The 16,031-nt window shown below is 55.2% G+C and overlaps 2 protein-coding genes across 9 annotated transcripts in view; one reads left to right on the top strand and one right to left on the bottom strand.

Annotated features, from left to right (window-relative positions):
• Positions 1-179: 179 nt before the first annotated feature.
• On the top strand, positions 180-5,113 carry Mfap2 (microfibril associated protein 2). Of its 4 annotated transcripts, none has more exons than XM_005352915.3 (9): positions 180-241; positions 2,210-2,285; positions 2,957-3,046; positions 3,218-3,247; positions 3,348-3,428; positions 3,519-3,572; positions 4,116-4,203; positions 4,357-4,430; positions 4,618-5,113. In XM_005352915.3, the coding sequence occupies exons 2-9, from the start codon at positions 2,243-2,245 to the stop codon at positions 4,719-4,721; spliced, it is 564 nt and encodes a 187-aa protein (XP_005352972.1). In that variant the 5' UTR covers positions 180-241; positions 2,210-2,242; the 3' UTR covers positions 4,722-5,113. The 4 variants fall into 4 exon arrangements, with proteins under 4 accessions (XP_005352972.1, XP_026637659.1, XP_005352973.1 ...); XM_005352916.2 differs by having other exon boundaries at positions 196-241; positions 2,960-3,046; XM_026781858.1 differs by lacking the exon at positions 4,618-5,113 and having other exon boundaries at positions 4,357-4,611.
• Positions 5,114-5,880: 767 nt separating this feature from the next.
• Crocc (ciliary rootlet coiled-coil, rootletin) overlaps positions 5,881-16,031 on the bottom strand; it is a 42,142-nt gene continuing 31,991 nt past the window's right edge. For all 5 annotated transcript variants that reach the window (XM_026781857.1, XM_005352913.2, XM_026781856.1 and 2 more), the window contains 11 exons: positions 15,050-15,398; positions 11,732-11,901; positions 11,510-11,630; positions 11,102-11,265; positions 9,685-9,900; positions 9,122-9,346; positions 8,570-8,719; positions 8,091-8,291; positions 7,830-7,961; positions 7,125-7,301; positions 5,881-6,382 (listed from right to left, as the gene is read on the bottom strand). In XM_026781857.1, the coding sequence (XP_026637658.1) occupies positions 6,296-6,382; positions 7,125-7,301; positions 7,830-7,961; positions 8,091-8,291; positions 8,570-8,719; positions 9,122-9,346; positions 9,685-9,900; positions 11,102-11,265; positions 11,510-11,630; positions 11,732-11,901; positions 15,050-15,398 (1,992 nt within the window). In that variant the 3' untranslated portion in view covers positions 5,881-6,295. The remainder of the gene's footprint in view (positions 6,383-7,124; positions 7,302-7,829; positions 7,962-8,090; positions 8,292-8,569; positions 8,720-9,121; positions 9,347-9,684; positions 9,901-11,101; positions 11,266-11,509; positions 11,631-11,731; positions 11,902-15,049; positions 15,399-16,031) is intronic.

Raw genomic sequence — 16,031 nt, 5'->3', positions numbered from 1 at the left:
GGGATCCCTCTGTTAATTGGGGTGACCAGCCGGCTGGCTCATCTAGTACCAGGCCCAGAATCAGCGGCATTGGGGAGGGGCTGGAGCCTCGAGGGTGCGGCGTGGCGGCGGCGCTCTCTAGGACCCAGAGACTCCGGGCTAGGGGCGGGCGTGGGCCTTGGGGGCCGTAGGGGGCTCTGGCTGCGGGGCAGCGGGCGGGCACTCTCAGCCGCACTAGAGCACCGCACAAGGGCCCCAACAGGTAGGCCCGGGCTGGGCGCGCCCAGGGGTATCGGGGGCGCCATGCTCCACACTCCGTTCTTGGTGGGGAGGGGGAGGATTGTGGAGACCCTGGCCCCGGCGTACCGAGTAGATACTGAGGGGGCACCTGGCAAGTGGTGGGGCACAAGATAGGATAGACCCAGAGCTGGAACTTAGGGGTCGTCAGAGATGGGAGTGCTGGGGAACAGGGCCGCTGTCCCCCAAGTGTTTGGGATGTGGAGGGCGGGGCAGGGGTCGGACACAGAGACAAAGAGAGACCGAAGTGGAGAGCCAGCTAGTGCCTCAGCAAGTTTCCGCCGCCGGCTGATTGTTCCCAGCTGTACAGCAGTGCTGCAGCATCTGGTGGGGCCCCCTTCGGGTCTGAGCCAGTGAGGGGGCTCCCAGTCCTCGCCCCCCAGAATCGAGGAGCCAAGGGGCTTAAGAAGGCTGAAGTTGTGGAAAGGGCCAGAGGTGGGGGTGGATCAGCCATCCCAACAGCTCCTGGCCTGCCTAACACCTCCCAAAGTCAACTTTTGAAGAACTTGCCTGGGTCCCCTGGGAGCAATTCATTATTCTCTTCTTCATGCGAGGGGGGGGGGGGTTAGCCAATGAACCCCATTCCCTGCCATATGCCTGGGCCCGAGTGCGAGTGTTGGAGAAAGGCTCGGATACACATTGGCAGCCATCCGATGCTTCCTAATGCCCAGGGCCTCTGGTCAATCATCAGCCTCTATGGAGCTGGTGGCCCCCCAACCACAAGGCTGTCCAGATTTTAAAAAGCGGGAATGTGAGGAGCCTGAGCCATGGTCCCTATGGGAAAGGATATAAACTAGCAAGGGCCTCTGGCCCCTACCAAGGGCCACTTGAGCGAGATGTCCGAGATGGGCAAGGTATCAAGAAACCTCAGGGTTGGGGAAACTGAGGTCAGATACCCTGTTTCTGTCTTTCACTTGCTCTCTCCCCAGATTCCTAGGGGGACCTACATCAAAGTTGGGGTTCAAGCTGTGTGGAAGAACGTCCCATGGTGGGGTAGGGAGCCCTCTGGATGATTAGCCTGTGGGCAGCATCTAGAAGTCACTCTCCACTAAGACAGGGCATAGCAAGCTGACTCTGTAGCCAGCACTGGAGGCTGGACTCACCCGGGAGTCCCTGGGTATTAGGGACTTTGTGCAAGCCCTGGACCAGTGCCCTCACCAAAGCTACACTCTTGTCATCCAGGGTCATGTCAAGGGTTCTGAATTCCTGGGCCACGCCACTTCGCCTTACCCAGTTAGCATGCTGGAAGCCAGAGGTGCTCTCACCTCCTCCGGCTCTTCTCCCCAGGCTTCCTACTATTGCAGACAAATAGGCCTCAGTCTCGTGCGTGTGTGCGCGTCTGTAATGAAGACAGCCAGGTCTTGGGAGGCCTGGAGCTGGCAGGCATCTTCTTGGAGCTGGGAGTCCTGCCCAGCCCTGGCCGCTCTGGGGGCTCCTGGGGCCTGTATGCATGTGGTTTTCCTGCTGAGCAGCCTGCTCAGGGCCCAGGGGCTAATTGGGAGCAGGTGGCAGGCCTGGCAAATGCTGCTGAACTAGTGACTGTGGTGTTGGCTGGGCAGGGCTGGTACCCTAAGGATGTGCCTGAGGTCACTGGAATTCACATGGAACATCAGAACTCAGGGAGGTGATGGTCTTGAGGTGGGTAAACTCAGGGTGGGGTGAGTGTCCATCCATTTGTTAAGGGTTTCTTCCACTGTATAGTAAGTTGAAGCTAGCCTGGGCTACATGAGCAGTCTTTAGGAAACCAAGTCAGCCCTGGAACCTGATATAAAGCCTTCACCTTCGCCCAAGCAGGGACTGTAGATGTCCCTCTCCACCTCCAGACACCTGGCTCTGTCTGTCCCCTGCAGACTGAGCTCATGGACAGAAATGTGTTGTGCCATCCTGAGCTAGCTGGCCAGCATGCAGCTAGCTGTCCTTTCCTCCCCTCTAGCTGTCCTCAACGCCACCACAGCCTCCTCCCTCCATGGCCATGAGAGCCACCTGCCTCTTCCTGCTGTTCCTGCCTGGTAAGCGGCTGCTGGGCCGGGGGCTCCCATGTGGGACTTGGTCAAAACTCTGCTGTCCAGCTCCGAGTCCTGCTTCAGGCCTGCACCTCACGGCAGTGGCAGGGAGTCCAGGCTCTGGTGCTAGATCCACGTGGGGCTCCATGGGTCTGTACAGACTTAGTCTTAGCCTTTGAAGGGTACTTATCCATCACATGAGGAGGTGCCAGACCTAGGAGTCTCATCCATTCCCTGACGTCTACTATAAGCTAAGTACTGGAGATGAAGCTGTGAATTAGGCAGACGCACCCGGCCCCCACCACATGGCCAGGTTAGAGAAGAGGCAAATACTGGTAACTTTCAGATGGTGTTGAGTGCTATGATAGAAATCCATAGCAGGGAAGGTGGGGCAGGGCTAGCCCCGGGAGAGCTGAAATGGTAGTTGAGGCCTGGAGAAGGCCTGGGGGGTCCTATGGAAAGTTCTGACGCAAGCAGGAGCATGGAATTCCTGGAGCAGCCATGAGGCCACCCAGGGCAGAGGGGCTAGGCAAGGGCAGGGGCAGGGAACTGACCCAGGACTTTTTGAATTTTGTTGAGCCTAAGCCTGGTTGTAGGTCCCTGGCCTAATAGGACTGCCACCTGCTTTCTCTCTGTCCTTCCTCTGTGGGGTGCCCACACATGACCCCTCCCCTCAGCAGGCCTGCTGGCGCAGGGCCAATATGACCTGGATCCTCTCCCCCCATTCCCGGACCATGTCCAGTACAACCACTATGGCGACCAGATTGGTAAGACAGTCCTCGCAGTGCCCAGTGCTGCCCTCCCATATACATGCATCAGCCAGACACCCATTTCGGTGGGGTGGTAGGAATCCCAGAGGCAGGTCCCTGGTGCCCCACTCTTCTGGGACCATGGCTTCAGCTGGCCCCTCCCCCATCATGTTTCCTTTTCACTTACAGACAACGCAGACAACTACTATGACTACCAAGGTAAGAGTCTGGGGTAGGATGGGCAGAACCAGCAACCCCGGTGGGGGTCTGTAGGGAAAGTGAGCAGATGCCTTGCCACCCACCCACCCCACCCCCGCAGAAGTGAGTCCTCGACCTCCTGAGGAACAGTTCCAGTCCCAGCAGCAAGTCCCGCAGGAAGTCATCCCAGCCCCCACCCCAGGTAATGCTGTCACCTTAGTCCAGCTACTTGTATGCCTCAGGATGGGGGTACTGGCTTGCCCTGAATACCCCTGGCTCTTTCCTACACCAGAACCGCCAGTTCCAGGAGACCTGGAGACTGAACCCACGGAGCCTGGGCCTCTTGGTAAGAACCTTCCAGAAGCTGGAGAAAGCAGGCACGGCTATAGAAAGAGGGCCTTTTGGTGGGATTTGCAGGGTTAAGCAACAGGGTGCTAGGTGAGGGAGCTGACAGACATGTCCCTAAGCAGCTGTGGGATAGCCCTCCCTGCATGCCCACTAGCATCTGGCCAGCAGAGCTTAGGGAGGGGCCAGCACTGTGCTGGGGCTACAGCCTGAACTGGGTGGTACCCATGGCCAGGTGAAGAGGGGCCAGCAAGCCCAGCCCAGCTGAGTGCTACCTAGCTGAGAGCCTGAGAGGAGGGACCCGGAGAAGCCCAGCCTGTGTGGTGACTTGGTTACATAGTGGGTTACAGGGCAGCTTGTGAGCTACTGTGATGTCCCAGAGACCAAGATGGGTAGCTGGAAATTTTTGTTTCCAAATGGGAGTGACTTTGTGTGTGGTTTAAAGTTGGGCAATCCTGTGCTACCTGGGTGCTGGATTTGTGTGGGGACCTGGGCAGGGCCTGAGGGTGCACCTGCACTTGAGTGAGCCTCCACCTGTCCCCAGACTGCCGTGAGGAACAGTACCCGTGCACTCGCCTCTACTCCATCCACAAGCCTTGTAAACAGTGTCTCAATGAGGTCTGCTTCTACAGGTGAGAGCAAGGGAGGACTCGGGGCCACTCCTACCAGGGAAGGTGTGAGTTGGGATAGGCAGTGAAGAGGGTGGGCCTGGGCCTGCACCCCTGGACTCGCCCCATGGGAGTAGGTGAGGGTGTGGCTGAAAGCATGCCTGGCTCATCCCCCAGCCTTCGCCGGGTGTATGTCGTCAACAAGGAAATATGTGTCCGCACAGTCTGTGCCCATGAGGAACTCCTCCGAGGTAGGAAAACCACCCCTTGTCCTGGCAGCACCCACTACCCACTTCACTACCTGGCCATGTCCCACCTGCAAGGTTTAGCATGGAATATGTGCCCAGGCCCACTTGTAAGATGCTGCAAGACCCCTCCCCTCCATCCTCACTAGTTCTGGGTGGGAGGTTCCCACCTGACTGCACCTCCCTCCAACAGCTGACCTGTGCCGGGACAAGTTCTCCAAGTGTGGCGTGATGGCCGTCAGTGGCCTGTGCCAATCTGTGGCTGCTTCCTGTGCCAGGAGCTGTGGGGGCTGCTAGGGTGGAGCTGGTGTAGGCGAGCCCCGGACCCAGCTCGGATCCACTTCAGGCCCCGCCTGACCTGGTGCTTTCTCCCATCCTGCCTTCCCTTTCATCCTGGACATCAGTGGGCTGCTGCCCTGGGGAGTGGGGCCACCCCTGAGCATTTGGGGCTGCTGACTGTCCAGTCTCCACCCGCTAGGTGGGGTTCATTCAAGGCCTCTTTTGGGGGTCTGGGAATCTCAATGTGCCTTCTCAGTGCCTTGGGGGCATTCCTCCCTTTTCAGTCTCCTCAGGTAGGCTGTGCCCCTCACCCAGCTGGTCTGCTTGGATTTCCTGTGCCCCCAGGCATGGGCCACCTTTGTTTTATACAAAGTAATAAAGTTTTTACAAAAGACACAGAGTCACTTTTGGAGCCAAGGAGAACTTAAGTGCCACCAATATTGCTGGTTCCTAACAAAAGGCTACTCAGCTCCTTAGAAGGCGGTGTCATATGGCTCTATTTCTGTACCCCACCTCTACCTACTCCAGCTCTAGCTTCATCTGTGACCCACCCAGAGCAAGGGGCCCGACACTCCCTCCCAAGGTGTAACTCTTCAGGTGCATGCAGAAACAAACAGGTCATTTTGGTTCTTCTGAGTGAGCAGCATAGAGAGCTGTACAGTGCTCCCCATGCTGTCCTGGTTAGTTCTCCTGACAGGTCTACACAGCGGTAAATCACTGTCCTCAAATGACAGTGACCATCCAGAGGCCCACAGTAGTGGGTACCAGGGAGGGCCAAGCCTGGCTATGGGACTTTGAGAGAAGGGAATGAGTAGAGCGGTCTTGGGATGCTGAGCACTCCATGAGCCCCACTGTCACACCATGATTTTCGTTCCGCTTCACACAAGAGCACACACAGACCCTGCCACATGAAGCAGCGCTCCCAGCCAGTGTCACTCAACAGAGCCACGGCAACACTGTCCACTCCCGGCCCTGCCTGTTACCAGGATGTCTATGAGCCCTGGCACTATCCAGAGGGGAGCCTGAACTTATGTGGTGGGCACAGCACCATCTGCTAGCAGCTAGATGGAGAGAGAGGTCCATCGCGCCCTGTGAGGTTGCTAAGCTCAGCTAGCAAGACTGCCCCCGCTCTCCCAAGCAACTCACAGGCAGAGGAAGCATGTGTGTGTACAGACGATTCTAGAAAATAGGTCATGTTACAAAAAGCACAACAGTTCTCCACAGTTAACTTTAGAAAAGGTACAAAAATACAAGGGCTCTAGGCTCACTAAGGAGCTTCCTGACACCAGGAACCAAGGGAGAGCTCCCTGGAGCTGCTCTGGCTTAGGCACTGCTTCCTGGGGAAACCCTGCTCTGGTACTGGTGGAAACAAGCGCTCTCCCTGACCCCTGGCTGGCTCAGTCGAAGAGCCTTGGCCGTCAGAAGATCTTCTAGGAAGGGGCCTGGAGTGGTATATGTGGTACAGCCACAGTGCCACCCTCATCTGTCACCCTAGCTCCCTCCCACCACTCCGATGTCCAGGTCCTGGTCTATGTTACTAAGGGCCTTCTCCTGCCTAGACAACTGTGCTCAGGATGCTGGCTAGAAGGGACTCACTGCTCTGGGGTGCCAGAGGGTGGGGAGACAGGTGCTGAGCTCCTGCGAAGCTCCTTCTTCAGCTGTGCCTTCAGCATGGACACCTGGAGAGGAGAAGGGCCCGACAGCTCGGGCCACAGCTGACTTCAGAGAACGGGAGCTGATGGGAGCAGCCACCTGCTGCTGCCTAAGACTGGGAGAGTCTCTGCTTCTCATTTTGCCGCTCATGGTGGCTAAGTGTCTGTATGTTTGGCATCCTAACCCCGTCAGAGGCTCGGTCATGAGAAGCAGCTCTGCTCAGCATCACTCCACAGAGCAAGGCCCTGTGTCCTCCCAGTCCCCCTGTTACCGTCTATGAGCACTGGCACTATCCACAGGGGGACCCCGTTCCAAGAAGGGCCAGAGAGAGGCATGGAAGACCTGGCTGGGTCTACTAGCAGAGTGTTTGTGTGACCAGGTTGGACCTATCTAAGCAGCTAAGCGCTGTTCTAGGCACAGACAGAAGAGAAACAAGTGACCTCACTGGCCAGGAAGAGCCATTTCTTGGGCTCTTACTAGTATTTCTAGGAAAAGAGCCCCTCTCCACTGGGATCCCAGGTTGCTGGCAGAGCCTAAAGCTGGAGCTGCTAAGGGAACCATGCTATGTAGGGAGAGGGTCTGATGGCTTGAGGCAGAGAGTGAGGCCTAGGCCAGCAGCTACTGAGACCAAGCAGTACCACCCCACCCATGCTGGTACCAGCACTGATCTACTTGGCCCTTTCCAAGTTATAAAGCTCATGAGCAGTCATCTCCCCCGGCCCCCACTTCCACCCCAGCTCCATCTTCTCCCAGGGGAGGCCCTTGTACCTGCTCCTCCAGTCCTGACACTCTCTGGCGGTGGGCCCGCTCCCGTGCCTCCAGTGTGCGCTCTGTCTGTACTTGGGCACTGCGCAGGCGCTCAACCTCCTGTTGCAGCTCCAGTCGCTGCTCATCTGCCTCCAGCTGAACTGGATTGTGGTTCTGCTCCAGGGCTACCACCTGTGCCTACAGACAGGGGCTGCCAATCAGGGTTCTAACCCAATGTGCACACAGTGCATGGGCTTATCCCTAACAGTGTACCTTCCAATCCCAGGTCAGGGTCCCCAGTGAAGCCCACTCAGACAGGCATGCAAACACAAAAATACTCAAACACGCCCGGGAACAAAAGCAAGCCTATTTGTACAGAAGCACGCATGGGCACAAAAGCACAGCATCCTAACATCTGCGCGTGTGAAAACATTTACATGGATTCACCCCACAGGCTACATGAGGTTTATGCTATACCGGTGAGCAAGCTTCCATACATGCACAGCACAGGAATCACCACTGGCTTGAATGCCAATGAGCTTCAGTGTTTCTTCCCACCACGGGAAGTGTTTCTTCCCACCCAGCTCTATAGTCCAATGAGGACACCCTCCCAAAGGCTCTGGGCTCCTGTGCTGGCTCAGCCATAGGCCCCCCTAGGACATCTCGAACTCAGTACGGGAATGGGAATGGCACTGGGGACTAGGCCAGGGGAGGGGGAGGGCTGACCTCCAACTGCTGGATCTGCTGTTGGGCCTCAGCCAGGTCCAGCTCAGTCCCTGTGAGTGTGCGGTCCAGGCGGCCCTTCTCTGCATTCAACCTCAGTGTATCCTCATGGCTTCGAAGCTTCTCCCGCTCCACCTGGGTAGAAATAGACCGGAAGGGGCTCATAGGGGGTTCACAGGAGCCCCCGTAGAATAATCTGACATCAGCAGAAGCAGCACACTGAAGAGACACAAAACCTAGGGAGGCCCCAGCAGAGCAGGCCACCTTATCCAGTGTCTTCCTGAGAGCCACACGGTCCTTGTCGAGTCGCAGTGCTGACCGTTCCACCTCACGTTTCTCAGCTTCCAGCTGGGCCAGGGCTTGCTGCAGACTGCCCAGGCGTTCCTGCAGCAGCTGCCGCTCTTCCTGCAGCTTCTGGACAGAGCGCAGAGCTGTGGCCTCGCCTTCCTGCCGCTGTCGGAGCACCTGCAGACAAGCCAGCAGTCCCTCATCCCCCTGCACCTCAGGATGGCCACCTGAAACTCGGGAGCAAAGGTGCTGGCCCACTGTTCCCAACTACAAGGCCCACATAGGGAAACACCTGAGGCCAAATGGCTCTCTCTGGGTATAATGGGAGTGTGGGCCAGATGAACCATGGTTCTGCACAGGTGGCTGGGTCATTGGGGTGAAGTTGAGTGGGTTCCCCACCCCATGCCAAGAACCACATGGGGCATCCCTATAGACAGAGGCCCTCCAGGCCTCACCTGCTGCAGCTGCTGCAGCTGGCCTTCAGCATCGCCCCGCTGCAGCTCCACGTTGGCTAGCTCGCCCCGCAAAGTCTGCACCTGCTCAGCCAGGGAGCTGCTTTGCCTTCGTGCTTCAGACAATGCCTGTCTGGCAGCATCCAGCCGTTCCTGGAGGACAGAGGCTGATGGTGCTAAGCCAGACTGCCAGCCTGTGCAAAAGGCTTCCCTTTGGGTGAAAAGCCTAACTGGTCCGGCCTGTTGCCAGTCCTGTCCCTGGACCTGTGCTGAAGGTGACAGTCACTCATATCCCAAACTGCACATAGGTGCCATACTAGCAGGCTTCTGCTCTCACTAGACAGCATCCCCCTCTAAGCCTCATGACTGGCTAGTTTTGTTGACCCCACTCCCACCTCAAGACCTATTCTCACTGGCTCCCCAGAATTCCTGACTGACAGCCCCACTGGCTATCACCTCCCTCCACATCTGCTGTTCTCGGCTAACTCTCTCACTGAACTCTTTCCTGATGGAAGAGAGAAATCTGCCAGACCCTGGAAGCCTCCCACCCCAGACCTGGAGCACTTGGCGGTCATGTTCACAGGTACTCAAGGTCTTCTGTAGATGCAGATTCTTGTCCTGGGTGCTTGTGAGGCTGGCATTGCTCTGGGCCAGGGTATCTGTCAGGCTCTGCACCTTGCTCCGCAGGGTCCCCTCGCTCTCCTCCACCTTGGCCAATGCCCCATTCAGCTTGTCCACTGTTAGCTGCAAGGTCCCTGCCTTCACCTCACTGTCTGCCACCTGCATGAAGGTAGAGGAAGATCAAGGGCTCCCTTTCCATTGGGATCTCCACTAGGAGTGCTAACCAGCTCAGCTCCCCTTATCCATATCCCTGTTGGCTTGTTCTCTCACTGGCTCAGCCTGCTGTGGTCTGCCCTCACCCCACTGTGAGTTAACCACCCGGTCCAGAGTCGCGGCAACCTAGCTATGTGACAGGCAAGGACACTGCCATTCTGAGAGTCTACTGTCCACCTTGAAACATGATGGTGAAGACTTACTTCACAGAATTGGCAGTTGCACAATGCCTGAACAGAGCCTGGCACAGGGCATGCAGGTGACCAGGAGGGAGAAGGGCCCACCTGTCTCTGCAGGGAGTCGACCCGATCCTGGAGAGCCTGAGCATGGGCTTCCCGGTCGCCCAGACCTAGGCGGCTGCGCTGCAGCTCGCCCTCGAGAGCTCGCCGCTGCAGCTCAAGCTTGACGGAGCGACTCTCGGAGGCGTCCAGCACCTCCTTCAGCCGCCGCTTGTCACTCTCCAGCTTCGCCTCGGTCGCCTTCATCTTGCTGACTTTCTCCTGTGGGTAACAAGGCTCAGCCCCATGCCTGTCCACCTCTTCCCAAACCCTTCTGCACCACCAGGACAAAGCAGGGTCAGCCTCAAGGACTGTATGACCTGGGACCAGCCTGTGACTGCTGGGGCCTCAGTTTCCCCATTTGTTACAGACTGAGCAGCTATGAGGTGCCCAGAGCTGTCTTGTTCAAGCTGATTAACATGTTATATGAGACAAGATGCCCCTTCCCCACTCTGGCTGTTTCATGTCTGTCCTGGGAGGACTGTTCCAGAGGTGCCGCTATCTGATCCCAGGGAGGGTGCTGCAGAATGTAGACACTGGACCCTCCCCTGCTCTACAAAAGGCTTCCAGAAATGGCTGAAAGCACAAATGAAACCGGAGCTGAACCTGGCAGCTGCTCCTCAGAGCAGGGCACCACTGCAGTTCTAATGGCTGCCTCTCCTCCCCTTTTCAGGACTCAGATGATGAAGGGGTTTGCAGAGTGGACACAGGGCAGGAAGAACTTGGGACCATTCGATACACAGGGCCCCAGAGCCAGTGGGTTCTGGGTGTCACTACAGCCTCCCTGCTTCAAGCTTCATCTTCAAGCCTCTCCCTGCCCTGTCTGGCCTGTAGGGGAGAGTGGGCCCCCACTCTGGCTCCCACCCAGCTTTGTTCCTGGCCTCCTCCCAGGCCCCAGGGGCTTCTGGGCCCAAAGCCAGAGCTGAAGCTGCAGACACAACAATCCTGCTCCAGCTTGGTCCCAGACAGAGGTGGTGGTGGTGGTGGGGGGGTGACAGCAGCTGGAGAAAGGGCAGAGGGCTTCAGTTCAGAGGCTGGGCTGTCATCACCCAAGGCCTGGGCTTCCTGTCCCAGACACAGAGACACGTGGAAACCTACACATCAAACACTGCATCGCCATTCATGCAGATATTCAGAGACAGAGGCTCCAGCCAAAAGCTTACAGGACTGCCTCAACGTGGCAATTACAGGTGACCCCCCACCCAAAGGGCAACTGTTGGACAGCAGGCTGTTTCAGGCCAATTCTGAACTCCTCTGTCTGACTCAGGCCAAGCCCTTCCCCCTGAAGCACATGAACACCCAACAGTGGACTAAAATTTGCCCAATGGAAAGAGCCACAGGCCACCCCTATAGGCTGTGTCTCGGGCAGAGGACCACAGAGAACCCTGAGGCCTGCTCCCATGGGCCCTCCACTCCTGCCCACCTGGCTGGCCCGGAGCTCGCTCTCGGTGGCCTGCAGGCTCCTCTCCAGCACTGCCATCTGGTCCAGCGTGGCCCTGCATTCCCGCTTGCTACGTCGCACACTCTCTTCCTGCAGTGCCAGCTCTGCCTGGGCCCCGCTCAGTCGCCTGTCTGCACTGCGCCAGGCTGCGACCACCACCCAGTCCCATCAGTTTCATGCCGAGCCCAGCCCCTGAACCAGGCTATGAGGTCCAACCTGTACCCCACCCTCTCCAAGCCCTGCCTGGACCATTAGAGGGTCTGTAGATTTGGGCCCCTTGGAGCTGCCCAGGGAAGGTAGGCCAGGACTGGACATAAAGAGCCACTGACACCAGTTCCCCAGCCTCCCACCTCAGTTGCTAAGAACATAAGAGGGCAGAGGGGTCCTCACCTTCCTCACTCTCAGCTACCGCCTTCTGCAGCTGCTTGGCCCTTGAGGTTGCACGGTCTCTCTCTGCTTCCATCTCAGCCAGCTGTTGACTGAGGGTGCTGGTCTGGATCTTAAGTTCATCCTGTAGAGCCAACAGAGGAAAGTGGAAGACCCCAGCTCTGGCCACCACAGCTTTTCTCTTGGATCCCGGGTTCCCCTCCCAGCCATCTCCACCGGCCTCACCCGCTCCCGTTGGGTACTCCGAAGCTCTTGTAGAAAGTCTCGGAGGGCATCACGCACCACCTCTGGGTCTAAGTCTGAAGGTGCTGGGGAGGCAGTGGGCCCTGGAGATGGTGGCTGGGACTGAGGGCTATATTCCAAAGGACTGGGGCTGCTAAGACCATCCCCACTTCCTGGAAGGGAAGATATAGTCAAGGACATGGCAGCCAGGTTATCTTCCTGCCTAAAACCCCTTGCCAAATCTACTCACATTAATCAACCAAGTACAGCTTCTTTATTTTTTTTTAAATAAAGTAGTTCTTTTTATTTATTTTGAAATAGGTTCTCAGCCGGGCAGTGGTGGCGCACGCCTTTAATCCCAGCACTCGGGAGGCAGAGGCAGGCGGATCTCTGTGAGTTCGAGACCAGCCTGGTCTACAAGAGCTAGTTCCAGGACAGGCTCCAAAACCACAGAGAAACCCTGTGTCGAAAAACCAAAAAAAAAAAAAAAAAAAAGAAATAGGTTCTCTCTATTATTATAGTTCGGGCTATTCTAAAATTCACTGCGTAGACCAAGCTGACCTTAAACTCACAGAGATCTGCCTCCCCATTGCTGAGACTAAAAGCATGTGCTACCACACCTAGCTTATTTTTTTTATTATGTATATGGGTGTTTTGCCTGCATGTATGTGTGTGCACCACAAGTGTGCCTGTGCCCATGGAGCCAGAAGAAGGCATTAGACCCCTGGAACTGGAATTAAGGACAGTTGAGACTTGTCCTGTGAGTGCTGGAAACTGAATTCAGGTCCTCTGCAACATCTTTCCCTCCCCACTTCCCCTACTTCTGGGATGCACTGGTCCCCACATCAGCCCTAATTCCTTTTCATTGATGTTTTGCTTTTTGTTTTGGACAAAATATATATTATTTGAAATATGCCACTTTAATCTTTTTGCTCTAGAGGTACTATGGGTGAGCCCAGGGTCTTGGCCATGGTAGATAAGCACCTTGCCACTAAGATCCACAAACTCCTCCTTTTTGAGACAGGGACAGGGCTCACTATGTAGGCTGGACCTGACTCACAATCTTCCTGCCTCAGTCTTCAGAGTGGGAGGACTACAGGTATGCACCACCATGTCCAATTTTATGCAGTACTAGGGATCAAACCCAGGCCTCTGAACATATTGGGCAAGTGCTATACCAACTGAACCACGTTCCCACGCACCTTAACTAATTTTAAAGATACGATCTGGCGGCATGAATTACATTTATGCTATTGTACATTGGTCACCTCAAATCTTTTTCATCAGTCATGCATCTCCCCAAATTCCCCATGTTGAGCATGACTTTATTTGGAAACAGGTGGCCGTCACGCTGGAATGGTGACCCCAACCCCACTATTGCTATCCTTATAAAAAGGGAAAACACAGATATCATGTGACCGCTAGAGTTGTGAAGCCATGTACACATCCCATCCAGTACCTTCAGAGGGGGTGTGGCCCTCAGATTTCTAGCCTTTGAGACAAATACACGTTTCTGCTTGTTAAGCCTCCAAGCATGTGACAGTTGCATCAAATGCAGAAGAAAATATTTCTAACAGCCAGGCATGGTGGCATAAGCCTGTGGGCCTAGCATTTGGGAAGCTGAGACAGGAAGATGGCCCTGAGTACAAGGCCAGCTTAGGCTGCACAGCGAGTTCCAGGATAGCTTAGAGTGAGACCCCAGTCTAAAAACTGAGGCGATCGCTGAACCTATACTAAGCGTGTGCAGACTTTCCCCGTGAGTATTCTCCAAGGAGAATGTCCACGTTTTTGGTTTGTTTTTTTTTAAAGATTTTTATTTTTATGTATACAGGGTTCTTCCTGCATGCATCCTTCCTACAGTACAGAAGAGGGCACCAGATCTTATTACAGATGGTTGTGAGCCACCATGTGGGTGCTGGGAATTGAACTCAGTACCTCTGGAAGAGCAGCCAGTGCTCTTTACCTCTGAGCCATCTCTCCAGCCGCCTGTCCACATGGTTTGTATGTGCATTAGCTATCACAGTGCTCCAGAGACTGAGGATGTCTAGGTAGCTGTGTGCAGGTTACACAAACACAGCAATTACACAAAGCAACCAAAAGCATCCTGGGATATGGGGAGACAGAGTCTGCATTCTTCCATGGCTACTGAAGGACCACAGTTCCTTCACAGAACAGTCCTGGCCAACTAAGATAACCAGACAGAAACTTATTTTTGAAACACAGCTCTCATTGTCTCCTCTCTAGATCTAGGTAACTTTGAACCTGATTGCTGAGTCTATGTTGTTGGGTTTTTTTTTTTTTTTTTTTTTATTTTCGAGACAGGGTTTCTCCGTAGCTTTTTGGTTCCTGTCCTGGAACTAGCTCTTGTATTGTAGACCAGGCTGGCCTCGAACTCACAGAGATCTGCCTGCCTCTGCCTCCCGAGTGCTGGGATTAAAGCGTGCGCCACCACCACCCGGCCTGAGTCTATGTTCTTGTCTGTACTAGAACTCACTGATGTTTGCCTTCCTATGCCTGCCTTACTCAACGAGTAGAATGTTTCAGAGCTGACCTGCATTGTGGCATACGTAAGAGTATCATTCCTTTTAATGGCTGAATGCTACTCCACAGGATGGATATACCACATTTCTGTTTATCTAGTCATGTTGATAGATACTTGGGACGTCACTGCCACTTGGCTATTATGAACAAGGTTACAATAGACTTTGCTATAGAAGTGCCTACAACATGCCTGATTGTAGTCCTTTTAGCTATATACTGAGGAGCAGGAATGTTGGATCTCCTGTCACTAACAATTCTATTTTCAGCTGGGCAGTGGTGGCACATGCCTTTAATCCCAGCACTTGCGAAGCAGAGACAAGTGGATATCTGTGAGTTCGAGGCCAGCCTGGTCTACAGAGGAAGTTCCAGGACAGGCTCCAAAGCTACAGAGAAACCCTGTCCCAGAAAAAAAAAAAAAAAAAGAGGAAGGCTTGGGAGGGTGGAGAGATGGCTCAGTAGTTAAGAGCACCTACTCTTGCAGAGAACCTGGATTTGATTCCCAGCACCTACATGGCAGTTCACAAACATGTTAACTCCAGCTTCAGGGGATCTAATTCTCTCTTCTGGCCTTCTCCAGCACCAGGCAAGATATGATGTAAGTGATGCACATACAGATATGCAGACACTCTCACAAACACATAAAATAAAACAAAGACGATGGGGTTCAAAGATTCAGAAAAGGCAAAAAAAAAACCCTTAAGAATCCCTCCTTAACAAAGTTACCCAGGAGCCCAGAGCAGCCAGGGGGTGTCACCCTCTAAGGAGTGTGGCTTCACTCACCTCCCGCGGGTGCTTCCCGCGCTGGGGACATGGACACTCGGCCCAGGCCCAGGCCCCGACGCAGGGCAGAGCGCAGACCACCCAGCTGGGCCTCTGCCACCCGCCGCTGTGACTCCACGCGGGCAAGCTCGGCCTCCAGGCCCTGCGCCCGGCCCTCAGCTGCGCTCAACCGCAGCCCCAGCTCAGAGGTCTCAGCCCGCACTGCCTCCAGCCTCAGCTCCAGGCCCCGGGCCACGTCCAGCTGCCTCTTCTCGGTGCCACGCGCCTCCTCCAGGGAGCCCAGCAGGCCTCGCTCACGCGCCCGGAACTCAGCCTCTTGTTCCTGCAGCTTCCTTTGGGATCCCTGGAGCTGGGGCAGAGGTGAGGCCAGGAGTCACAAGGCCGCCCCCAGTCCCCACTTGATGCTTGCCACCTGTACCTTTAGTGGCCCCCACTCTGTTAGGAAGGAAAGAACATCCGTAGAGGGAGGGGTAATTTGAATTTGCTTCTTTGTCCTTGCTGTTCATGTGTAATGTGCAGTTGGTGAAGAGAGGAATGTGCACATAGTGCCTGGCAGAAATTACTTTCCCAAAGACCCCAAGCTGCTCTAAGAGTCACAATTCTTCCACCAATGATGAGACTGTGGGGCAGCCATGATAAACCAAGTCTGGACAGGTTACCCAAAGGAAGTTCTTTACTTCCAACCATTATCACCTGCGAGAGCAGAACTCAGCCATCAATAAATCTAATAAGAAGCCTGAGTCTCAATAGTTTACCCTGAGGCAATGCCTGGTTGCAGGAGGAACCACAAGCTGAAATTACCCAACCTCCACCCAAGAACAGACCATTCAAAGGAAATGCCTGGCATTCCAACTGCTGTAGATAGAACACCTGCCAAAACACACTCAGCAGGACACCCCTAGACAAATGTCAGCCAGTCGGGGGTCCTAAACCTCAGAGATCCCTCACCCCCACCTTTACTACTATAAAACCCTATTCTAAT

The sequence above is a fragment of the Microtus ochrogaster genome, chromosome 10, assembly GCF_000317375.1.
Source record: "Microtus ochrogaster isolate Prairie Vole_2 chromosome 10, MicOch1.0, whole genome shotgun sequence".
In the NCBI taxonomy this organism is placed as follows: Eukaryota; Metazoa; Chordata; class Mammalia; order Rodentia; family Cricetidae; genus Microtus; species Microtus ochrogaster.
The sequence above is the reverse complement of the archived record's forward strand: the minus strand, read 5'-3'. Positions and strand labels throughout refer to the sequence as shown.

Bases quoted from the DNA above. Each gene is read 5' to 3' on its own strand.
- Mfap2 (XM_026781858.1), top strand. From the start codon at position 2,243: ATGGCCATGAGAGCCACCTGCCTCTTCCTGCTGTTCCTGCCTG. The intron at 3,429-3,518 runs GTAATGCTGTCA...TTCCTACACCAG, and splicing joins CATCCCAGCCCCCACCCCAG to AACCGCCAGTTCCAGGAGAC. The intron at 4,204-4,356 runs GTGAGAGCAAGG...CTCATCCCCCAG, and splicing joins AATGAGGTCTGCTTCTACAG to CCTTCGCCGGGTGTATGTCG.